The 26,452-nt window shown below is 38.5% G+C and overlaps 1 protein-coding gene across 2 annotated transcripts in view; it reads left to right on the forward strand.

Annotated features, from left to right (window-relative positions):
• The window catches only part of cpxm2 (carboxypeptidase X (M14 family), member 2), a 55,730-nt gene that overhangs the window by 25,861 nt on the left and 3,417 nt on the right, over positions 1-26,452 (forward strand). For both annotated transcript variants that reach the window (XM_041814883.1, XM_041814882.1), the window contains 9 exons: positions 5,117-5,201; positions 8,345-8,495; positions 11,722-11,810; positions 14,712-14,835; positions 14,979-15,175; positions 17,606-17,785; positions 18,680-18,977; positions 19,289-19,428; positions 21,739-21,838. In XM_041814883.1, the coding sequence (XP_041670817.1) occupies positions 5,117-5,201; positions 8,345-8,495; positions 11,722-11,810; positions 14,712-14,835; positions 14,979-15,175; positions 17,606-17,785; positions 18,680-18,977; positions 19,289-19,428; positions 21,739-21,838 (1,364 nt within the window). The remainder of the gene's footprint in view (positions 1-5,116; positions 5,202-8,344; positions 8,496-11,721; positions 11,811-14,711; positions 14,836-14,978; positions 15,176-17,605; positions 17,786-18,679; positions 18,978-19,288; positions 19,429-21,738; positions 21,839-26,452) is intronic.

Raw genomic sequence — 26,452 nt, forward strand, 5'->3', positions numbered from 1 at the left:
TTTTGGTGGAAGTAAGTTTGCCTGAACCAAAGTAGGACTGACAGACCAACAAGGCTGATTTTAAACCCATGTTGCTCTATGAGTATTAATTTCCTAAAGGCATTGAACGGCCAAAATTCAATCCACGTTTGGCACATGCTTCAAAAAAATCTTAGGGGAAACTGAAGGAAAAGCTTTGATTGTTCCAGAAATGTTAATAGCTCTGAATTTTCCTTTAACCCAACTGGAAAATTTGAACTCACAAATATATACATAACAAACTTTTTATACTGGTCCACATGTGTGCCCCTTTTCACTAGAAAGTCCCGTTGCCCTCTATGAGGGCAATAAAGATGTATGACTGTGACTGATTAGAGGGCAGAGCTATTGTGACTAAACTACTATGATAACACAGCAGATTTTTCTGGACCTCTTTGACATCATTTTCACACTTGATGTGAACTTCATATGAGTACAGATTTTATCTTGACAGATGGCCAATTATACACTTAAATAATAGTTATTGTATTCACTGACTATAATAATGAGAATGAGTCATGCAGGTATGTGACGTTAAGAGGCTCTGTAAAGCTTATTATGTTAAAAAAAACCCTGTTCCATAAGGTCTTCATGGCAACTTATCCTTTTACTTTACAATACAAAGCAATAGGTATAATCTCACCTCCCACTGCCCCAGCAGTTCATCTGTGCCAGGTCTTTTACAGATATATAATTTACTCAGAATATAAGCCTTGCCTACAAATCCATGACTGTTTTTGTACTTTTATCAAAGTAAAGCATAAGTAATCATTTGTTTCTTCTGTTAAAAAAAAACCCTTTCTAAAATACTTCCCACCAAAATTGGTTCAAATTGAATTTGTTTAGGCAATTCAAGTAAAATTTTACCTGAAAACTCTACATATGGATCACTTAAAGCAGGGCTGTACATACTGGAAAATATAGGCATGACACTTTTGGTGCATTCATTTGTATTGTAATCTCCTGACACCCAAGCTTGTCTTTGAAGATTTTCTTTCCAAAATCCTCAAAAATTCCCTAAAATCTCTGTAACAGTTCTTAAACATTATCCCATAAAAGTACCTTAAAATGCCATCAAATAATCCCCAAATGTTTCAGTGAAACTGTATCATTAAGCCTTAACTCTTTCAACCAACATGCAGATGTCACAGCCTAATTTTCCATGATTTTGAAGCTTTTTTTATAAACATAGAGATGTTTGTCATGACTGAAATTTGGCCTGGTGATTCATAACACAGTGACCTATCATACAACAAACCTAAAAAAGTATTTTTTGAATCACTTTACAGGGACTTAAAGAAAGCAATAGAGTGAAGTACAAGCTTCATGCCCTTATACAGGCCATGTTTCTTTTGTTTTTAAAATCTGCTGTGGGCCAGCTAAAAATGGACTGCATTTGGCCCACAGGTCTTAGTTTGACACCCCTGATGTAGTCTTTTAACAACTCTAATGTACAAAATATGCCACAGTCTTGGTATATGAATGGATCTGCTAATTCTAAACACTCCTTTTTAACAAAATTTTTAGAGCCAATAAAGTGATCATCTTGGATGAAAAGTCAAGTTTACAGTCTCTTATTCATAATCATAAAACTACCTCTGTTCACATCTCTCCCTCACTATCTTTATAGCCTTCTCTTTACTTTCTAATAATATTTGACAACTTTTGGCCTTTGCTCTTCTTAATTGGAAAGGGTGGCACGGATGTGTGGAAACTGCTTGCGTGCTGTACTAAGAGAGCATGAGGGAATTTCTTTAGCAGACAGTGTTTGTAATTTTTCCTTCACGGCCAGCACGATCTGAGGGCGCAGAAAACACCGATGCCTGAGACAGACTTTCTCCACAATTAGTTCTGCAGGGCATGTAACTGTCTGCAGTGCCAGCTCAGGGGCTTCTGTCTATAACCGAGCTTTAATTAACAGAACTGGGAATTCTTAGCGGGCTCGGCCAGCTCAGAGCTGATGTCTTCATCCAGAGGCCAGGGAGTGTCTGCCAACCTGCATACTGCACACAGAGAGGGCTCCATCTAGAACAATGGCACTTTAAGCCCTCTTTTAAAACAGACAAAAATATTACATCATTCCAGTGTATATACCTTAGCTGAAAAAAAGATAGGAACAAGTTTTAGCCCCCAAACTTCAACTTCTTTTACCACACTTCCCATAAAAAATTTTTTTCTTTTGAAATTTTTTAAAATAAATTAAAAAAAACTTTTAAATAAAATCAGAGTGTCATGAAATAAGTGAATAAAACAACACACACAGTACCTGTTTAATTAATACAAATTCCATTTAAATCCAAACCCTAATTTAAGATTTAATTTTATGTGCAAACTGATTAGAAACTAAAAATTTCTAAGTTGTAGAGGGGAAAGAAGTAGTGTCCAGAATTACAGGGACAAGCTAGCTGTTTCACTCTTGGTCTAGTATTTGTACCACTTCTTCACATTTATCATAAGACCACATCTGAATACACACAGCCAGATTATTGGAGCAACTGTGGTTCAGTAGGTAGAGTCGGATGTTTCACAATTAGAAAGCCGTGGGTTCAATCCCTGGCTGCCACACTCACATGTAATTGTGTCCTTGGGTATGACACTTTACCCCAATTTGCTCCCACTGCTATGTCGGTGGCGTATGGATGTATATGAAGGGGAATGGCTAATACTGATGTCCTCCCAATAGCAACCTCTGCCAAAAGTATGTGAATGTGGTGTGAATGGCTAAGTATGGTTTGTGGTATAAAAGTGCTTTGAGTAGTTAGATAACTAGAAAAAAGCGCTATACAAGTTCAAGTCCATTTGCCATTTCGGCCTGATTATGTTGTCCAATCCAACTCATCCTCAAATGTTGGGCCTGAATATGAATGTCGTTATCAACAGACACTCATCAACTATGTGTCCAGGACACCCTACAATCACGGTTAGACAAGTCTGGCATGTCAGAATTGTTCATGCATCTTCTGTTGAGTTTGACACAAGGACTAAAAGTTGATAAATCAGTTGAGCAAAAATGAAGGCTTTTAAGACGTATTAAAAAGTCTTCAATGTAAGACTTGACAGGTCTGTAAGGTCTTACTTTTTTGGCTGTTTTCAATTTTTATATTTGTCAAAAGAGTTTGTAGACTAGTGTTTCCGCTTTTGTTTTTTTTTTTTACATTCGGTGTAAGTGAAATTCTGATGGAACTGCACACTCAGCTGTGTCTTTAGCTAGCAAGTTAACTGTATGATCAAGTGATGTTTGCATGTAAATGACCAGCAAATACAAATTTCCTGGGAAGTGGTGGGGGAAAAATGTGTTGGAGCTGAGGTTTGGGCCAGTACTTGTTAAGATTTAGTTTTTTTTCTAATATAAAGCAGCTTTTGCCTAGTGTAATACTAGCACAGATTCTGTTCATGTTAGCACTGCTAGCATCTTAAAGCTTAAATTGCATACTAAATACTTTCTGCATTTTCATGGCTATGTTGTCACGTGTTTATTGTCCTTTCTCTTCAAAATATGCACATAACTGTGTCATCAGTGTAACTGACTTAAGAGTCTTTAAAAAGATCATAAAAAAGTAAAAAATTTAATGTCGTTTTTTTTTGTTTGTTTTTTTTTACATATACCTTGGTAAACTTGTGCTCACCAATGGGATGCCATTTGCTCCCTCTTTGTTACATTGCTTAGCAGAGTGACATTGTACATTTTCCCACACACATGCCATTCAGACTGTCATATACCAATGCATGAGATATATTTCACATCCATCTGCACAACTGCCCATAGCCCTGTTTTGGAAAAGACAAAACCTCTGAAAAAATTCTTGGAAGGTGGCTAGACAAATGTTCTGTCCGTCAGGCATGCCCCAGCGAGTAAACTACATAATGTGAGCTTGACAGGCAGCCTCCACTATCGGTGGAGCTAGTTGGTAAATCAAACTCATGCTCTAGCCAGTCAAGAGAAGAGCATAAACATATTTTATAAGAAAAGCTCTCAGTTTGGTACTTTTCTCTTCTTTTATAAAGAAATGTTGTCCAGTTCTAAGAAAACCGCTGCTATAGCTGCATCTAAGCTAAACACTTCATCTGGGGCAGCCATTGTTTACCAGCTTGCAGTACATCAATCCATGCCTGTATCCTCTGCAAACTCAGGTGGAAGGCAGCCATGAGAAGAGTGAAGACACAGTTTCAACAAAGAAAAGCTGTCAGTGTGTTTTTTACTTTTCTTTTGATAAAAAAGGCTGACATGTTCCAATAACTGCCATTATAGCTACATCCAAGCTAATCTCTTCACCAGCAGCCATTGTTTACCAGTTTGCAGTTCATCCAAACCAAGCTTGTAGTCACTGCCTCGTTCTCCTCAAATGATACTGATTGGTCTGTCAATTCTTTGGCACAAGCATTTTAAATTGGAGCTTTGCAAGATGGATCTGCCTGATGACAAACATGGAATCTGGCCAATCCATCTGCTTTCTAAGGTTACTTTGATCCCTCTGGGGTATCTTCCATTTACATACAGCAGAGCTGGCCAAGTTAAATAACTTGGCTAATCTCTTGTCATTTTCTTCTTTTCAAAGTAAAGACTGCTAGTGTCACAAACAGCGTTTCTGTTGTTACTATGATTGACACCACTTGACGTGCCTCTCCCAATGACAATGAACTCACACACAGTCGTAAAGACAGTTGTGATTATGCAATGATTTAACTGGATCATGCTTGAAGTAATGCCAGTTTGTCAGTTAAGACAGGAAAACATTTTTGTGACATAGTTTTACATGATGCCATTGCAACAGTCAACAAAGCCATAGTGTAGTCTGATTTGGCCTGTAAAAAATGTAGCTACATCTATTTTCTTATCTAACTCAAGAAAGGAACAAGAAAGTGAATTCCCTGTCAGAGTTAACTTTTGCTCAAATTCCAAAACTTTCTTTAATGAAAGGTTCAAGTGACAAGTTTATAATAATCCTCTGACCTCCATTTTTCTATTTTGAAACAGACTTTCACCCTGTGAGAATTAACACGTCTGGATGTGTCACCTCAGAGCTGCATTTGCATGAAATCCAGCCTAAGAGGAAATTTATTTCCTCCCTCTCGTGACCTGATTTTCTCCCATTTGCAGGAGTGATTGGGTGACCTCATACAGGGTGATGGTGAGCAATGACAGTCACACCTGGATTACAGTAAAGAACGGTTCAGAGGACTTGGTGAGTAACAACAGTGACATTTCAAACTTGTATCTCTTGACATTGATCTCAAAAGCCGGCAATTATGCACGCACTGTAAAGCTTTTGAGCTTGAGAACTATCATACGTTCTTTATGTAAACACACTTCAGGAGAGGCCTCAAGGAGGATTTACTTGAACCTGAAGAAGAAATGAATTCCTGCTTGAGAGTGATTACAGAGGACAGTTTAGATCTTTGCTTATTTCCCAGCTTAATGAGCTGAAAGGCAAGAGTAAATACTGATGATCCTTGAGCGCATGGGAAACTCATCCCCACTCACAGTCGGAGCTGCATCTCTCTTTGACTTCTGGCTCTTGATTTAATTGAATAGACTGAAACTGAATACAGGAATGCTTTGACTTAGAGCTAAAGCTGCATCAATTTTTTTTTATTCAAATGTAGAATAATAATAACAACCCACTCATAAATGATGAGGCAGATCCGATTAAACAGTTATTTTAGTTGGAAAATCATATCCTCATTGCTCCCTTCTAATAAAACACTGGCGTAACGGTACTCCTCCTCGGCTCGTGATGTCATCGATGTGGGAGCTAATGCCCCTACAGTAATTTAGTCTCTGCTACAAGCTTCCAGCTCACCCACTCGCCCACCTTTCATGCCAAATGCCAAACTGTGCTGTTTGTCTTTCAAAATGCCAAGAGGTGCAGAGAGGAACCATAACCGTGGGCGTTAGATTTACAATAAAATCCCAGAGGTAGAAAGGTTTAGTGACATTCTGCAGGGGCACAAATGTTTGTTAAAGAGTTGTGTGGGTCTTGTTGCAACCAAAATGTATCTTTTATACATGTTGACTTTGTATTTCTTAAATTAGATTTAACTCTGATTCGACTGACTTGGTTTCTTGCCATTTTCTTTAAATAGAAGGTGATGGGCAGTCAGTGCATTTTTATATGCTGTTAGAGAAAGCATTTTAAAGACTTGGTCTGTGTTGAACTGGACTTCAAAATGACACCTAAAGATGTTTGCCCAACTAAAATCATGTTAGGCAAAATTTTTTAAGGGCTGACGAACACACCTAGATATTGTGGTTGGGGGTAAATTTACTTTTGCCTGCAATCAGTCCTGAAATTACCTATGCACTTTCCATGCACGTTCCAAACATGCAAATGAAAATCATTAGCTAAACGTGCTGAAAAAAGCTGGGAAGAAACTGAGACGATAGTGGTAACATAGCGAGTGATAGAGCAAAAACCACAATTAAAAAAACTAAAGTGGGGAGCAGGTGGCCTAGTGGTTAAAGGCGCTCCCCATGTACGCGGGCGGCTCTGGTTCGAATCCGGCCTGAGGCCCCTCACTGCATGTCTCTCCCCCACTCTTGACCCTGTTTCCGGCTCTATTCACTGTCCTCTTCTATCTAGTGAAGGCACTAAAATGCCCAAAAATAAATCTTTAAAAAAAAAAGGTGAAATGTGGAATTTGTTTAAGATTTACAAGTTTGGAAATTTGAAATGTTTTTGCCACATCATGATGTCCTTATGAATGTAAAGGGGTAATGAGGCCATCAGCAGGATAAGATACCCCCTTATGGAGTTTAGACACTGGTTTTGGTGATGGAAAGAGTAGGATAAGACAAGGAATTGACTTATGTGGAGCTTGACCCAGAAACTGATGAGATTTAATGGAGGTGGCTGGGGTGGAGGAGTGTTGCAGCGGTTGCACTGAAACAATAGACTTGACTGCAGAGGAGAGGAGAAGAGATTCGGGTGATTGGACCAAGAGAGGTCATGGCAGAATGGGATTGGCCCAGAATTTAAGTTAGGAGATGCCCATACCAGTGGATTATCAGAGCAAGAAAACAAGCAGGGGAAAGGGAGAATGAGTGATTATTAATGAATAAAAGGATGACTCTAAATGAAACAGTCTTCCTGCTTGAACTTGCTCACCACTTTCTCATCTGAACAACCACAGATGTGTTAGGCTGAAATCAGGCTGGTTCTATAGAAACCAAACTTGTGAATTAGTTAGTATAGCAAGACCTTTCTTATAGTTTAATATCAAGCAAAAGTGATGGAGAATAAAGGTAAGATTTATGAATGTTAAACTCTGTTGTGATTCTAGTGAAAAACCAGACCATAATGATAACTGCTTCGATACAACAACAATTAAATAGAAACCCAAGGCACCAAAACTGAGAACTTCATTTTTTTCCAAGTATCTTCACAATGCTAGCAAAGTCCTTTGAAATGTCAGAATTGCAAAAGTAAGAAACATTGCCACAGTACCTGTGTAACCTAGACAGTGTGCAAGAAAATGTTTTCAATTTTTGAAGGATTCCTTCCTCTCTGTGAAACCTGTCATGTGAAATAGAAGTTGGTATTGTTTTTTAAGCTTCAGCATTTTTTGATACTATTGTTTATTATAAATTAATGGGAGTAATTTGGTTCGAAAAATATGGTTTTAAAGATTTTGCAAAAATTTTGACATCCTTGCAATGTCAACCTGTCAACTGCATAGAGAAGCAAGAAATAGTCGTTTATTAACAACTAGGGCAAATACACATAACAGCGAAAAGCAGGCTTCTCTCATAAACAACAGAAAGAGAAGCGATGTGTTACGTTTAAATACTTTTGATTATTTACAACCAACAAAAGAAACAGACTTTATAAATGGGTCATTGTGCCTCTGAGGTATTACTGTTGGGTCTTGTAAAGTGTCTTAAGATAACTTTGGTTATGAATCACTGCCATATAAATGAAGACTGACTTGCTTTTAAGAATGATGCTGAAAAGAAAGAGCATGTTTTTAAAAAATTATTTCCAAATCCATCACCTCCTACCTATATTCCTTTTTATTGTCTTATTTGGGGTACTCTGATAAATCATACAATACAATTTTGTGAGACTGGGTTGAATCAGCTGTCTTCAACAATAAAAGAAAAGCTATATTGTATAACCACAAAAAAATAAATAAATAAAAAATAACATAAATAGATAAATAAATAAATGGGTCATTGTAATGGCTTACAGTCAGCAACATAACACCAAAATTTGGTCATATTGCCTAAAAGTAACCTAATAAAGTATATAGCTGAAATCTACATACGGATCTGTTATTTTTTGTTTTATTTACTCTCTCTCTCTGGCCTTTATTTTTGTCTCAGTAGATCTTCACTGGAAACAGTGAAAAAGAGATCCCAGTCCGAAACCTCTTCCCGGTGCCTGTGGTTGCCCGGTACATCCGAGTCAACCCTTACTCCTGGTTTACCATCGGCAGCATCTGTATGAGAGTGGAGATCCTTGGCTGTCCTATGCCAGGTGACGGGTTTGTATGGACAGTGCAGACACATAAATGATTCAAGTGAGGAGCAGGAAAACGGAAATGATCAGTATGAAAGCTTTAAAGCTTTAGCCAGACTGATATCGGTCTCACATTGAAACATCTGCTTCAGAGGATGTTGAGTGAGGATATTCATGTTCCATCTAAAACATTTCTATAATTGAGGAAAATTGCTGCAGTTTCAGTGAAATATTAAGATATCTTTGAGCACACACTACCATTCCATTCTCTTTTGCAAATAAAGCATATTTCAAATGTTTATGTCACATTTATGTTACTAAATCTTAGTCCCAAAAATTGAAGTAAGAGGTATACATTAGCAAACAGTCTAAGGACAAATAACCACAACTGAGGTCATTGTCTCTTTAAGAACAGGAGACTGTCAAGATGTGAACAGTGAACATCCATGACAGAGGGGCTGAAGTCTTTAAGGAGAAAAAGTAATGTTACTAATGAAAAAGTAATGGGGGAAATATCCACTGAGGTAAATACATATATCTATCAATTTCAATTTGTCCCACTGACTCCAGAGTTTGTCCTGCTTTGCTATAGAAGGAGTAGAGATCACTGTTTCTCCACTTGCATTAATCAGATGTTATTTTAAGGCCTTTGCTGAAATGCTCATTTTTCATAAAGAAGGACACTGTTGTTTTAACACCTAAATTTTCCTGAGTGATAAAATTCTGTCCCATCATATATTGTACAGACGACTGTGCCACACTAACTGATAATTCTTCAGAGTTATAGACCTGTACCTTTAATGGAATGGAGCATGCACCAGTGTAGCATTGTTTTTGTTTTTAAAAAAGAACTTCACTTAATCAACTTTTTAACGTGGATTTGATTATTGACTTAAAATTTAATATGTGTTCTGCATTGGTTAAAGGAGCTCCGAAGATCTGAAATATTTAGTCTATTTTCCTCTTTTTTAAAAATTCTTTATTAGGTAAAGCTCTCACTTTCAGCAATTCATAAAGAACAGGTATGACTACATTCTCACCTGTAGTCAACCAAGGAAGAACTTGGTCAACTGAAATTACACCTACATAACAATAAATCTGTTGGTCATTGTAGAAAAATTTAAAACTTTATCTGTAGATCAATCAAATTGTAGACATTGTCCTCATTGTACCCTCCTTATACCCAAATTATCTTAGAATGAACATGGCAAGCATAACAAATTATTTTTCTACCTCATTATGAATACTGACATAACAGCTGATACAGAGCTGACCAGTGTGCACTTCCATAGATTCATATGATTTCCATGATCACAATAATAACTAGAAAAGCACTCGGAGAGTGCAGACCTCCGCCATTAGCCCTATCTCCCTATAGTGAAGAACTCTGGACTGGAAGTCATGGCTGAGAGTGAATATTCCTCTATTCCTCCCAGCATTGTGAGTATTCTCGCTACAATTTGCTGTCTTTCTCTCTGTTTTGCTCCGACTCGTCTCCTTGACCGGGCGTATGTCTTTCAAACTCTATAAACTCCAAAACTTTGAATAGAAACACACCCAAAAACTGATGCACCAAAAACTACTGCTTGGATTGAAGTTACTCATGTCCGCCATCTCCTGGTGTAAAGTGGTAACAGCACAGACCTCCACCATTTGCCCTATCTCCCAATAGTACAGAAACCTTAAAAAATTCCTGGATCCAGATGGTGATCCAGATCAGTCCCCAAATCTAATCAGTTCTTCCTTATGCCATTTCTGACATTTCCTGAAAATTTCATCAAAATCCGTCCACAACTTTTTGAGTTATCCCGATTGAAGTGCCAAGGGGGGCAGGAAGTGGGGGACAGCCATTAGGAATGAATGGGAATGGAAGAAAATTAGTACTTTAAAGCTCTAAATAGACCTGTTCACTGCAGATATCATTAGAAAATTTCTATAAACATTGAGTATGTTCCATACACTTTACTTAAAAAGGGATTTTTTTCCACATTTGAACTAATTTACCTGTTGACAAGGTATTCAGTACACAAATTACTTAGACATTCTTGCGACATTCTAGCATCTAGTATTGTTTAGCCAGATGAAGAGGGCTGAGCCTTTCTAACATATAACTAATTCCTCATTTTGTCAAAAAAATGCTTTTAATTGTAACCATTTTAAATTATCAACCAACTAAACCTTGTGGGGTAAGTGTTGATGTGCCATTCATGAACAAGCCAGTTCTATGACATGGCTTTGTAATATGAACCACAGGAGCAAGCTCCCGTTCTAGTGCCTGTTTTCTGTCATCCATTTTTTTTATTATTTAATCCAAATTTAAAAAAGCCAAACTGTTACCAAATAAAGAGCTGTTTTGGAGCCAAACAATCAGCTCTACTGAGCTGAGCCAAATGTTCTGGATCTCTTAAAAGTGACAGATGGACAGACATCAGCTGAGGAGACATGGGCAAGATCAGAGTTTAATGTGCTAAATCATGGCAAAACTGTACTGAACCAAACCAGACAGCCTTGTGGAAATGGATCATACACAAGTGGTGGGTGACACTGCTTGCAGCAGTTTCTCCAGGAGATTTTTACACTTTGTTTTTGCCTTTTTTTACCTGTATGTGTCATTACTACTGAGACACAAAAATGGTTTAAGAATGCTTTTATTTATTTATTTTTTTACACTTTGACCACTTGGTGTAGACTTAAACAGCCAAAAACATGGCCTTTTGGTAGCATTTCTCTATGCAGAAATCACCTCTGGAGCTCTGCTGCTGCATGATGTCATCTGTAAAAACCTATTCAAGTCCATAAAGTCAGAGCTACAGAACTGTAGAACATGCATTAACCCTTTTACAGTGTTTACCCAAATATATTTTCATCTTTTTAGACTTTTTAATGTCTCAACAAAAGATTTACACATCTAAAGACACTGTCAAAATTAACTTGGATGCTAAAATCAGCCTGTGTTTGCAATTTTGAGGATATTTTCCAGTTCCAGGTGTAAACCTCATCCAATGCTATTCTACAACAGTCACAAATTATAAAAGATCTCCCTAATCCATGGAGGTTTGCCAGAAAAAAAATTCTTGCAACTATGCTAGATGTAATCTGAAGCAGAGGAAACGGAGCAGGTGTGCAGAATTATCTTCCAGCACCTGGCATGACTAATCATTTCTTGCATTTTATCATTTTAGATAAAATTATCCTTCTTGGAATGTCTTAATATTAATAAATATATATTTATTGACCTCCTTAGATCCAAATAATTACTACCACCGGCGTAATGAAGTCATCACCACTGATGACCTGGACTTCCGACACCACAGCTACAAGGAAATGAGGCAGGTGAGTCACAGCTGACAGAAAACAGCAGATATAAGCCCACTTGCTGAAACCATCAGCTCTGATTTCTTATTCAGCAGAGACACTGGGGCACGAAGCAATAAAACATCTCTCTTAAACTGTGAGCCACCAGCGGACAAGTTGTGTCCTCTGCAAGAACAAAGTGTGCAGCAGAAACAAATGAAGCAAGCAATGCCAGCCACATGAAAATGCATTAAGCATCTCCTGGGTTGTGTCATTACTTATTCATAAAGTTGTCATGAGCAGTAGCCTGTTTGTAGCGAGCAGGAGGACAGCTGGATTTGTCACTACTAACACTGTGACTGAGTGCTTGAGAAGGTACAAGTGCTGTGCATCATAATCGTCTGTAACAAAGCATCCCCCCCTGCTCCAAACAGTTGCCTACAGGTGTCTAAAACTGCTGTTACGGTCATCAGTGCCAATCAGTGCTCCTAACGTATGGCTCATTGTTAAGCTGTAGATTACTCTCTGGTGAAACAAGACTCCTGGACACTCAGAGTGAATTAAATTGAGTTTTGCTTTACTTTCTTTCTGCACCTTTAGTGCTAATGTGTGTCAAGCAGGGTGTGCAGCCTCAAAAGACATTCTCAAAGAAAGGAAAGACTATTTTTAAAGCTCTTCTATGCTTTTCTTTTCACCAAGCAAGTACACAGAACATTAACAACCCCTCCTCCACAACAGTTTAAACAAGGCTGAGCCAGAACATCATCGTCTAAATAGCTCATTTAAGCTCCTCACATAAAGTACACGCCCCATGAGAGGACTTAAAAATGTATTTCCTGTGTCTCTTAAAGATGTCCTTTCCTAACATCACAACTGATCGTAATATCATCGTCCTGGGAATACTGATATTTCAGACATTATGAGGGAGGTGCACAGAGAACATTTTCCACATTTTTCAAAGATGAAGATGGCATATTACCTTCGATTTACCCTTGCACATCCCGGCCAAGTATCATGAATGATTATGGTAGCAAAAGTATAAAGCTACTTGTGTACTAACAGTTTTAGAAATCCACTTTTTAGGAAATAATCAACCCTGAGGGTTAAAGTGGAAGGTTGTGTTGTACCTTTAAGACAAATGGTTGGATATTGATTGTAGTAAATAAAAGCTCGGTATATTCAAAGGAATTGGGAGCAGGAACTCCTCTGCCAACTTCCAGTCATTTGTTAGATGAACAAACCGGACGTCTGTGTAATAATTCCTTCGGTTGAAAAGTCAGGATTCATCCCTTGACTTACTTAAAACATCATCCTTTCTGTTTGGTTAAATGGTTTCTGCAGCAGCTAGGGGAAACAACTAACACTCATTTATGACATCAATGCAGACTTAACAGCCTCTTAGTCCTTCCCCAGCTACACTCCCTCATCAAGCCTGCCTTCATAAAAAATTGACAACTTTCACTCCTTGCCAGCTAGAAATTGAATATGGTCAATGTAACATAAAGATGTATAAATTTGCAAAAACACTGAGCTGACTTAGTAGTATTTTCAGGCTTCAAGTAAAGCCTGGCATACACCAGAAGCTTTTTAAAATCTTAAGCAATTTTGAGAATATATGAGAGACCCCATACAACTGGTCTCTGCTCTCAGAACTCACATGATCAAACGTGACTTACATCCACTGTGATAGCGATTTCAGTCCAGCCCATCCCTTTGTCAGCTAGATTGTGGTGTTTTTCAGGACACATTGAATAAACACCCAGGAAATTGATCCTCCATTTCTGACAGCCATCCAACTTTATACTTCATGTTTACAATCACCTACATGGCTGTTTGTTGTCCTCCCTCCTTCAGTCAGCTTGCTTTAAGTCACTGAGTTCTTCAGAACAACGTATTTTTTATCTCAAATGGATTGCATGGCTTTGTGCTTGATATACACACCTGTGTCAATGTGTCTGATTTAAATTCCTGAATTCATTAATTAACAGGTGTGGCCAAATACTTTGTTCATATAGGGTTCTTTGAGTCTCATAGTATGGTTGTACATCAGCTTTGGTGGGCCCAAGGAGATTTTCAGGTTTGAAATTGAACCCCAGGCTACTGGGGTCCAATTTCAAACCATCCTAAAAGAATTGCTTAGGTTATCACCTTTGGGAAGTTAAGTTTAGTTTGTAGTACAAGTTTCTTCATCTTTTTCAGATGGACAAAAATCTGATAACTAAATCTTTGATTCCCCTGTGTTTAAAAAAAATGTATATGCCATAAACACCGGGAAAAGCTTGTGTGTAGATCATCATAAATTAAATGCCAATAAAGGTTATGAATTTCTGTCGCAACAGTAAAATCTTAAGTTTTGTGAAGTTGATTCCTTACAAAGTTTAAGGTGATAAATATATTAGGGATGCACGATATTGGATTTTTGCCAATATCCGATATGCCAATATTTACAGATTCATTTTAGCCAATACCGATATTGATACTGATATTTGAATGTGCTTTTCGAACAAGAAATTTCAGTCCTTTTGGACACACTTTAAGGTTTGAGGATGACCAAGGAAACAAACTTTAGTCCTTAAAAAACACTTTAAAGTTTAAAGAATGAGGATAAATAAAGAAAAAGACCTCACCTGACATAGGTCTGTTGGTTCAGCCTAAAACTCCACTAATTTATTAGTATGTGTGGACAAAATTTGCAGTCGATATATCCCAAAATACACAGGCATAATATCGGATGTATAATCGTCAGAAATTTTTAGATCTGCCAATATCTGCCAATACCAGACCAATACTATCGAGCATCCCTTAAATATATCAAAGGCTGCTTCCTACATTTTTAACAAATGCACCTTTTCTATTTTTCCAACTTTGCAAATATGAAGAATTAAATCTCAAATACTATGCAAACCCTGCACCTTCTTTGCAATTACTTTCCTTCCACAGCTGATGAAGGTGGTTAATGAAATGTGTCCCAACATCACCCGGATTTATAACATCGGAAAAAGCCACAGTGGCCTCAAGCTGTATGCCATTGAGATATCCGACAACCCAGGGGAGCATGAAGTGGGTGAGGATGTGATTGACCAATTAAATGTTTAATAATAACATCAGAGACGTCACACTGTGTTCTTCTACATGTTTTTCTCAGTGGTGCATTGATTACATATTTAATACCCCCCATTTGTTCCATCGTGTGAACCTGCTGACCAGGTGAACCCGAGTTTCGTTACACAGCAGGTTCCCATGGTAACGAGGTGCTTGGCAGAGAGCTGCTCCTCCTGCTGATGCAGTTCATGTGTCTGGAGTATCTGTCTGGCAACCAGCGTGTCCGTCACCTGGTGGAAGAGACCAGGATCCATCTTCTGCCATCTGTCAACCCCGATGGGTACGAGAAAGCCTTTGAAGCGGTAAGTCTGCATTAGTGACCTCATGTCACACACCGGCCTCTGGTTGAAAAGGCTCAAATACATAAGCCCGGCATGGCTTCTCCTCATATACCATCCATATAGTGAGGGTGCACAATGTAAAATTGGTTTATATGTTACATGGAGTGGTTTTTAGGTCCCTGTTCTTCAGTATAGCACCACAGAGGCACATGTTCTAGGCATGGTCTATGATCAGCAGCAGGCCTGCAAGATTAAAGAAGTAATATAAAAGGAGATACAAATAGAGAAAGGCAAGAAAGGGAGCTTAACAGTGACATTACATCATGTCTTTTGGGGCCCTGATGTGGGAGAACACTGTATGTGCTGTAATGCTCTGTTTCACTTGAGCTAATTCTGCCCTGAACAACTAATTTTTCTTGTCATCTTGTCTGAAATTTGCATGACCATGCACAGTAAAAAGAAATGAACCTTTTCAATCCTGAGAGGCCCTGAGCAGAAGCTCCATTTTCCTAGCTTAAAGCTCATGTAAGGATTTTTTAACTGGTATTTAAATAGGAAGAAATTCATTCTGATTCATCTATACAACCTATAAAGCAACCCTGACCATCAGGAGAAGGTTAAATATTCAAATAGTTCATTTAAATGCCCGTTTACACTGCGACAGGGTAGGTATCAGACAAGGGATCAACAGCAGGTTGCAGAAAAAGTCTGTTTTGTATTTTTTTCATCACAGTGACCTATTGTGAGTTGTACATTTAGCACATTTAATATCAAGAACAAGTTTTGTTGAAAACTAAACATACACATGCTCAACGTCAAGGTTAAAAAGAGCTATATTATCCTGCAGGTGGATGCCAAAAACAACATAGCTCCTCATAGGAGTTTTAAATAAATTCACTTCTGATGAAATAATCAAAGATTTAGTAAATGACTACCAAACAACCTCTCAGTCTTCATTATTTAAAGATGCTTCAAGCCTCCTTTAAGGCTCATTTAGGCTCTCTTTAGCTACAAAAATAGATCTATGCATTTCAAATAATACCACCATTGCTGCCCACATAAGATATAAGAAATCAGAATTGCCAGTTTGTCAACAGGGGGATTCAAAGTCAACTAAATTAGCTATTTTTTTTCTTTTGTTTAACAACTGAGAGTTTTCAGCTAGATGCACAAAAAATTAGGAGAAAAACCTGGGTATAATTCTTTAGAACCCATTTGAGAAAGAAAACCAAGAGCTGAGCAAATAGCAGATTTACACTAATTGACATGCTGGGGTCCTGTAGTTTACTGTGGACAGTAGCACCAAACAGACTTCTCCTAATCCTGATATTATTGATCTTTCATAAAAGTAACCTATATAATCTTACCCAACATTGCCTAACCTAACCAACCATTACCTAACCTACCATACATAACATAATCCAGCCTGACCTGAACTAACCTAGCATAAAATAATCTAACCCAACTTGACCTAACCAAACCTAACAGGTTCCCAACCTGGGGTCCAGGTGCCCTTTGGGGAGGCGCCAGAGATTTCAGGGGGGGGCACAATGGCCTGTCTGCTCTGAGACTGTTAAAATCAACTCATTCAAAGTACCTAAGGTCATGATAAAACCCATATGACCCATAAAACCCATATTGTGTTTGGCTTTAAACAATGAAAACAATTCAAATAAATGTGTATTTCTGACAGCAATATGTCACTTTTTTCTGCATGGGTCCTGGGGGGGGGGGGTGCAGTTCTTCTTAGATATGTGAAGGGGGGTTTCAATTGGGAAAAAAGTTGGGAACCACTAATCTAAACCAACATTACCTTACCCAACCTACCCTATTCTGCCCAAACATAACCTAACATAATCAAAACCAAACTGACCTAACCCCACCTGAAGTAAACTAACCTACCCTAATGTAACGTAACTCAACCCAATCTAACCTAACCTAATCTAAACCTAACGTAATTTAACCAAACCAGACTAACCTAACCCAGCCAAACCTAAACTAACCTAATCTTAACTAACCCAAGACAACCAAACCTAGCTTAACCTAATTTAATCAGCCCAACCAACCCAGCCTTATGTAATGTAACACAGTCTAACCTTACATAATCAACCCAATATAGCTAGAGCCAACATAACATAATCAAACCTAACCGTATCCAACCCAACCTCACCTCACTTAACCTAACATAGCAAGACCTAACCTAACTTAACCAAATGTACTTAAACCAAACCCAACCCAACCTAACCGAATTTTATCCAACCTCACCCAACCCAACCTGGCCTGACCTAATCTAACCTAACCTGCCCTAACCTAACCCAAGACAACCAAAGCTAACCTAACCTAATATACTCTAACCTAACCTAATATAACCTAACCTATCCTGACTTGTCTTAGCTGCATGTTGATGAGTTCCCTTCATGTTGATCTTCTTTTTCTTGTCTTTGTGTTCAGGGTTCAGAGCTCAGTGGCTGGTCTCTGGGTCGGTGGAGCAACGATGGAATAGACATCCACCATAACTTCCCTGATCTTAACTCTATACTGTGGGAAGCAGAGGTCAAGAAGTGGATCCCTCGTAAAATGCCAAACCATAATGTGCCTATACCAGAGTGGTATCTGTCCCAAAATGCCTCGGTTAGCCTGATTTCATCTTGTTGTAAACTTACTTTAAGTGATTTTTTTCTGTCTTGCTGAAGGTTGATTACCGTGAGGTTAAGAGCAAGGCTTTTCACACTGAAGCTTAAAATCTGTAGACTGAAGTCTCTAAGCTACTGGAACAGAAAAATATTTTAGTTGACTTTATATTTCTACTGTTACTGTAGAGTCCTAATTATCTTAAATTCATGTCTTTGCCATTGATTTTCATTGGTGAAAAATATATACTGAATGTTCCTGTTCTACACAGTCTCAAACTGACCAAACAAACCCACAGTGAAGACCCCCCTCCCCTTTTAAAAAGGGTAGTAAGACACACTGGCTTATCAGCTCTGTCTATTTCTGGAGAAGCTTTTGCGTTTGCTATTTGTGACAAAGCTGTCGTGAGCTAAAATACACCCAGCCATCTATTTAAAGCTCATCCTCACGAGTGGTTTGACGTTACTGAGAGCAACGAGTGAGTCACACAGAGCCTCCAGAATAGCTGCTGCAGCTGTAGAGCTGGGATCCCCATCTGTGCTCGGAAAGCTGTGAAAAGTGTCCTCGCTCGCCTCGCTGAGCGGCCAATCAGAAATCAGAGAGGAAGGCTGCTGTAATTATACAAGCCCAAACAACAGGGACAGTTTTAGCCACATCTTGATTTGTAGCAGGCAAACACTTGTGATGAAATTAAGTCAATTTTTCAGAGTAAATTTTAGTGGAATTAGTTTAAAGCATGGGACTGTTTTAACAGTATTTTTGATGGCTTTATCACTCCTTAGAGCACATTGCAGTGAAATTATTTTCAGCATGAGGGACTTAATTTAGCAATCACAGAGCTGAGATGATTGCACAAATCACATTATGCTCGCCTCTCCTGTGTCCCCGCTGCAGGTTGCCGTGGAGACACGTGCTCTGATAGCGTGGATGGAGAAGATACCCTTCGTGCTGGGTGGTAACCTCCAGGGTGGGGAGCTGGTGGTGACCTTCCCTTATGACAAAACCCGCTCCCAAGGGGTCATCAGGGAGCCTACCCCCACCCCGGACGACCATGTCTTCCGCTGGCTGGCCTTCTCCTACGCCTCTACACACCGCCTGATGACTGATGCTAACAGAAGGGTCTGCCACACAGAGGATTTTGCCAAAGAGGACGGCACCATCAACGGGGCGGCTTGGCACACGGCGGCTGGCAGTTAGTGTCCAAAAGCTTCCTGTGTGTTTTCTCTCTGATCCTAACGCTGTGTTCTGCAGGATTTTCCTGCACCGCTCTGAGCCTTTGAGCTGTCGCTTTGTTAGCACACATGAGCACATCTGCATATTCAGGCCTGAACCCCTTTGGCTGTTTCAAAGCCTCTAAGATTAAGCGCCAAGCATCATGTAAGAATTCAAAGAAAAACAAACAAAGCCAGACTGCAAAAAAAAAAAACCCTCCAGCCAACAAAAAGTCTAAATTCTGACCTCGGCTGGTTACAACTTTCAGGTATTTTTCTCTTTCTTTGGCAGGTTTAAATGATTTCAGCTATTTGCACACCAACTGCTTTGAGCTGTCGATGTATGTGGGCTGTGACAAATTCCCTCACGAGAGCGAGCTGCCAGAGGAGTGGGAGAACAATCGCGAGTCTCTTCTTGTCTTCATGGAGCAGGTACAGAGGCGAGACGGCCCCCGCAGCTCACACATGCACACTGTTATCACAAAAACACATGCTTTTTATCATTTAGGAGTTATTTTAGGCTGTACATATTTGACTTTAGGTTTATCCTGCTTTTATGCACTATAATACTTACTAAAAATGCTTTATCAACACCATGCAGGCAGATTTGGAAAGTGTTAATCTACAGAAAGAAAAACAAATAATGCATTTAGGTGCTCTGTGGTTACTTGTAAAGTCAAATATTTATCCTGACATTACAGTCTGTTTGTGAATGTAAGAGATAAACTTTGGCAAATTGACACTCAAATTATGATATTTTACTTCAACACATGATGGAAATTTTTAAGTTAGATGACCTGCTTTAGAATAAATATGTCTCTGTAATCTGGGATTGATAAGAGATCAAGTTTTTATGCCTCTGCACCATCAATAGAGCTGAGAGTCATTATGTTTTTAAGTTTTCCACCTGTTCATCCTTACATCCCAACTCTGTCCAGGCCATTTTTATGAATGTACATTCTCAAAATTGCTATAAGGGATATTCTCTAAATTTTGCACAAACATCCACTCTGAATCAAGACTAAACTGATGTTATTTTAAAGGTTCAGGTCTTTAGACCAAATGTTCATACCTTGTTTGCAAATGTGATATCTCAGGACTGATTTCAGTTACTGTCTTAAAACCCTGTACAAATATCCAATTTTGACTGAAGGATGAACTGAGAAGATTTTAAGAGTTCCTTGGAAAGAGATCAAGGTCACTGGGCCTCATGTTCATCCCTTTCTTGTAAATACAATAGCTCGAGATGCTTTGAGGGATTTCAAGACTGAATTAATCTAAGTTATCAAGGTTGGCCTTTAAAAAGTCATCGGCCTAATATTAACACATAGATGGTGTTGAGGCCATTTCGCAGCATTCTTTGGATCATTCTTTTGTTTTCGTTTTGATTATTTTAATGGCAACAGTAAATTTGGAGACACATTTATATTCCCAATAGAATTTTAAAATTTTGCACGGGTCAATTAAGGGCTCCGTACAATTTTTGTAAACACTGGTATACAGGCTGTTCGTGACCAAAAATGTCCCATTCAAATCTATTAAATCTTCAGTTTTAGATCCCCCGGCCATTGTAGTTAAAAAACATACAATTTATGATGTTAGGCTTCCATTTTGGAGTCATTACTTTGAATTTGCAGTTTTTTCTGTTTGTCACCAAATGTTAGCCATTATCCATATTTTAGCATGAGGGGAAATTGCACTCTTTATCCCCAGGTTTCTCATTAGGACACTATTGTAACAATTTATTAAAATCCTAAAACTAAAAAAAAACAAAAGTGTCAAAAAAGCAAAGTTGTTTCTTGCAATTAATATTCAAGGCTGTAAAAATCTCCTTTGAGATACTTCAATTTGCATGAAGTAAATAAAAGAACATTTCCATTTTTGTGTTTATTACATTACAAAAAGATGATTTTTTTCCCCATTTAAACTGTCATTTATAGGGTTAATTTCTTTTTAAAAAATCTATATTCGATATTTATGATCAGGTCTGATCTTTATTAAAAAATGCACTTAAAAAAGTGGGAAAAAAATCCTAATTTTTTTTGTTTTTTTGTTGCATTCTATGTATGTTGTAGGTTTGAAGCCATGAACACCCTGAGTGTAACAATTTATATCTTATGATTTGATAAAATTACTACATCGAATTTGTTGATCACTGTTAACGTCTTCAAGGCTGTGATAATCCCTTTTGAGGTAATTCAATTTGTACGTATGTAATACTTGAAAAATATGTCAAAAATATGTTTGTCAAAAATAACAGCAGGTTATTTTCCAATGAATTTAGAAGATGTAAGGTGTAAAAGCTTTATTCCGTCCTAAGTTGCTGTGGTTTAACCAAGTCTGTCATGAAATTACTGACCGGTGCACAGGTGATTTAAAGATATCGCAGGTTGCAGAGGGCTTGCCCCTAAAAATTCTCCTGAATAAGTCTCTCTTCTTTGCTGTACTTTGAGAAAACTTTTAAAATGAGACAAGCTTCTCATCTGCTTATGTTATATTCTCTCTAGTGACAGACTTGAGAGGATCCACCCCCATGTTGGGACACAGCTTTTGTTAAAATATTGAAGACAGATGAGGAGGAGGGATATAAAAACAGCCTTAACTGTGCTGTTAAACTCAAGCTTATACATTATACATCATATAATCACTTCATTTAATATATATTATGTTAAATTAGTAAGTAGTGATATCTGAGGAAAAGGAGTCACCAGTAGCTTAATAAAATGTGCTTTTCATGTTCAGGTGCATCGTGGGATCAAAGGTGTGGTGAGAGACTTGCAGGGTCGCCCGATTGCTAATGCTACCATCTCTGTGGAGGGAATCAGCCATGATGTTCGCACAGGTAGAGTGTCACATTAGGCCTAATTTCTGATTAAATATTCTACAAAGAGATGTAGAATCTCTGCAAAGGGATCTGAGTTTTCAGCATGGGAGTCTGAACTGTATTGATTAATTATGTATCAGCAGGTTATGGTGTATGCAGGAGGAACAGTCTGTGGAAAGTAGACAGAAGGTGTACTGGTATATATACAGTAGAGGAGAATCTTTTGTGTTACACAGTGGCAATAATAAAGTGTTTAAAATCATAGAAAGTTTTACGTATTTTGGGGTGTTTGGGTCAATAATGCTGCAGTATGGGAAGTGAAGTGCAAGCAAGGTAGCTAAAGATAGTATCAGGATCACTGTCGCTGTAACCTTTGTTAAAATACGGTCACATTGGGTGCCATTTTAGCTCTGTTGGTGGGCAGGCACCTACATACAGAGGCTGCACATCTTGACTCACCGGTCACAGGTTGAAATACTGATCATGGGGCATGTTTGGTGCATGTCTTTCCCCACTCCCCCTCCTCATTATCTAACAAAAGCAGATGCCAAAAATAATCATTAAAAAAGGATACAGTCATGTTTTGATCAAATTAACAGGATGTCAGGATTAGAGGAAGTCTGTTTAGTGCATTGTGTTTTGTCCCACAGAGACTTCGTAGTATCCATTAGTCTTAATTTGCCATTTACAACCCTAGTTCCACAAACATTGGGGTAAATCTCATAAACCCACATTTTATTCTTACTAGACATAAATAACATATCAAATGATGTAAATGAGACATGTTACCATTTCATGAAAAATTGGCTAATTTGAATTTAGTGTCAGCAACACATTTTAAAAGTAGGGGCAAAGCCATGTTTTGTAGCATTCCCTCTTTTTTTAACAACAGTCTGTAAATGTCTGGGAAGTAAGGAGACCAGCTGCTGGAGTTTTGGAAGAGGAATGTTGTCTCATTCTTGTCTGATATAGGATTATAGCTGCTAAACACTCCCGGGTCTCTTCTGCCAGATTTCATTTTTATGTTGCTCTGTATGTTCTCTTAGAGAAGCAATGCTGTTGTGATGGATTCAGGATCCACGTAGTTTTCCAGCCTTTTGTTGGCCCATTCCTACTTTTTTGAGATGTGCTGCTGCCATCAAATTCAAAATGAGCTAATATTTTTCATGAAATGGTAAAATATCTCTGTTTCAAAATCTGATATGTTATGTTCTATTGTGAATAAAATATGGGTTGATGAGATTTGAATCATTGAACTCTGTTTTTATCTCAGTTTTACACAGCACCCAAAATTTTGTAGAATTGGGGTGTTCTCTCTGGGTTTTCCTGCTCTGATAATTTTTGTAGAAGTATTACCTTGTCTCCTCGTCAGCCAGTGCATACCTGAGCAGGGAAACTATCAACTTCTCCATAGTGTTCAGCAGTAGGAAGCCTTTTTTACCCACTAGGGAGCAGTTGCATGAGTGTGTGATGCCACATAAAAACTTTATTAGTGATTAGATTTCCTGGCGAACTGAAAGGAATTATTTGTTCTTCTTCTCTTGATGACAAACCTAACTTTTACAAATCTGCATCATTTTTTTTACAATAACATAACAATAAAACATGCCTGTCTTGCTATTTAATATGTGCAGTTTTTTAAACCTTGGTACCTCTTTGATACTATAGATTATTTAAATAACAAAGATTGTGTTAAATATTCTGACATCAGCTTATATAGATCCATCATGGTGTTGCATTTTGAATATTTCTTCTTTCTCCTTGAACTGGTGTGAGCAATCTTGCAGTCAAAGCAGCAGAGGTTATCCCAGGGCACCAATGACTCGTCTCTCTCTTTAATTCAGGTTATTCCTCAGGAATGACTCACTCGTACAGTAACTTTTAGTCTTCCAGAGTAAGATGGCATAAATAAGCCTAAACGAAAGCAGCTGGTGAGTTCTAGCAGCGCTGCAGGTTGAGGTCTGACTCAGATCACAGTCACAGACAGTGTCTGCTCTGAATTTGACTGCTGATCGTGCATCCTCGAGGTAATCTCTGCAGATGCCTGAAAAATGCAACCTTCAAAGCCAAAGTAGTTTTGTTCTCCGGGCGTGAAATCGAATGTCCAAAGAGGACATTAGGCGTTATTATTCCTGGAACTAACTATAAGTCACAGCTTTCTTTCAGATACCTTACTGTTCTCAGGAGCAGTCAGGAGAGATTTTAGGGTGTTTATTTTAAAATTTGTACCTTTTTGCTGTCTTCAGTCACCTTTTAAACTAGTTAAACCTTCTCAGACATTTTCAATGCAGTTGTTCTGAAGCATTAGTACCAGATAATAGTTTTGATGCATTGTTTCCATAATGATGTTCACAGTACATCAGCCGTATGCCTCATCATTGTAGGAAACAATAAGATTCTTTTCTACTTTCTAATCAGGAGAAATATAAGCACAGATGTCCTGGGCATGGTTGCACAAAAGGTTTAATCAGGTCAGGAATGATAAGAATTTGCAGTTTTCCGCTATCTGGGACTGGAAAATCCTTCATGTTTTTGTCCCAGGTTTTAAAAAGAAACTTGATTGGCTCAGTCTTTCTAGATACATACTTTAGAGGATTACCAGATCTCGATTCCCAGTGTTTTAAATTGCCTCTCGTTAACTCAGCTAGCGTACAGGGTAACTGACCTCATATGGAGATGAAAAATTGCTGCTACATTGCTGTGATTGGTAAGGTTCAAACATTGAGAAAGTTACAAGTAGCATCCCCTTTTTTGACAGCTGAAAGGTCTGTCCTTTTATTTTATGTTTGAGACTTTGGGGCATCTGTGTATTTGATTGAACTGAAGGTAAGAGGATTTTATGGTGTATCTATTGAGGTCAGTTTAATGGAAAAAAAAAACTTTCTATGGTAACACTATGTAGACAAGGGTAACCAAATTTTGCATAGTTAGTAGGTAGCAAATGAGTAACTAGCTAGTTGACCATCAGTTAACCATTACTTAAAAAATTTAAAGATATACCATTTTACAATTTTTTTGTAAGTAGGTAATAGATGTATAACTCACTAGTAGTTAACCACTGACTAAGACGTAACTGAAATCAAGTGAACCATTAAATAACATACTTAACCGTTAAGAAATTAGTAATAAATATGTAGTTAATCATTGACTAATGAGTGACTAACTCCTTGCTAATTATCAATAATAACGAACTACTACTTAACCATTAGCAAATGTATGATGAACTACTTGTAAACCATTAACAAATGCATTACTAACTACTAGTTAACTATAAACTAATGCGTAACTGAAGACTAGTTAACCATTAGATAACATTACCTATTCATTAACTAATGTATATCAACCATAAACTAATGTGTAACTTACAGTTAGTCAACCAGAAATGCACAGTGGTTTTCAGCACTGGACCTGCTGAGTGGATACAACCAAGTTGTGGTGGCAGAGGGTGATTGTTTGAAGACTGCCTTTGGCTCACCTTTTGACTTTTTTGAGTTCGGTCTTATGTAATTTGGTCTGGTCTGCGCCTGGGACGTTTCATCACCTCATGGAGCGAATCTTCAGAGATGAACACTTTGCAGTCACTGCTCCTGTACTTGATGACAGGTTGGGTTTATCTACCTCCTTTGACCAGCACCTTGCTTGTTTGTCCATGGTTCTGTCCCAGTTCCAAGAGAATGGGGTGAAGGCAAAGGGGAGCAAATGTTCCCTCTTTAACAGAAGTGTCATACTTGGGCCATGTCACATCTGCAGATGGGGTTGCGACAGATACTGAGAACATACAAGCAGTGGCAGAGTGGAGGTATCCCACTACCTATGCTGAACTCCAGTCCTTCTTGGGCTTTGTTGTATATTACAGGAGAATTGTGGAGAACTTCTCATGTATTGTGGCACCTCTACAGGTCCTTTCAGTTATGGGTTCCCTGAGGGGGCACGGCTTAAACATGGAAGGGGTCTCCTTCACAGAGTGGTGGAGTCAACAATGCGACAATGCCTTTTAGACACTGAAGGAATGCCTTACCTCAACCCTGGTTCTAGCATATGCAGATGTCACCTATGTATTCTATTTGGAGATTGATGCAAGCCATCAGCATCAGGGGAGGTGCTTTCTCAGGATAGTGGGGGGGGGTTGAAGGCTTTGGGCCTATGCAAGCAGGGGACTAAGGCGCTTAGAAGGGAATATGGACAACTACAGTGCCATGATGTTGGAGCTGCTGACTTTAAAATGGGCTGTGACAGACAAGTTCCATGACTACTTGCTGGGTCAAAAATTTGTTGTCTTCACGGATAATAATCCTCTGAGCCATCTAGCAACGGCAAAGATGTGGGCAGTGGAGCAGAGATGGGTGTCTGAGCTAGCTCAGTTTGACTTTGAGCTAGGTTTTTGCCAATGCAGGGTTTTGACAACCCATCAGTGTTGGCATTTTGCCTTCCTATGACAGCAGGCCTGCACAGACTGCATTGAAGTCCTTCATTCCGTGGATCAAGTGAAAGCTATGCTTTCAGCCTGAGTGGAGGATCTTCAAAGTGCATCAGGGAATGCTATTGGGGTCTCTCTGATGTTGTCGTCGAGACATTTTGCAGGTATTGGAAGATACTGGGGAGCAGAGTGTGCCAGGGAGAGCAAGGAGGTCA

The sequence above is a fragment of the Cheilinus undulatus genome, linkage group 20 (assembly GCF_018320785.1).
Source record: "Cheilinus undulatus linkage group 20, ASM1832078v1, whole genome shotgun sequence".
Classification (NCBI taxonomy): Eukaryota; Metazoa; Chordata; class Actinopteri; order Labriformes; family Labridae; genus Cheilinus; species Cheilinus undulatus.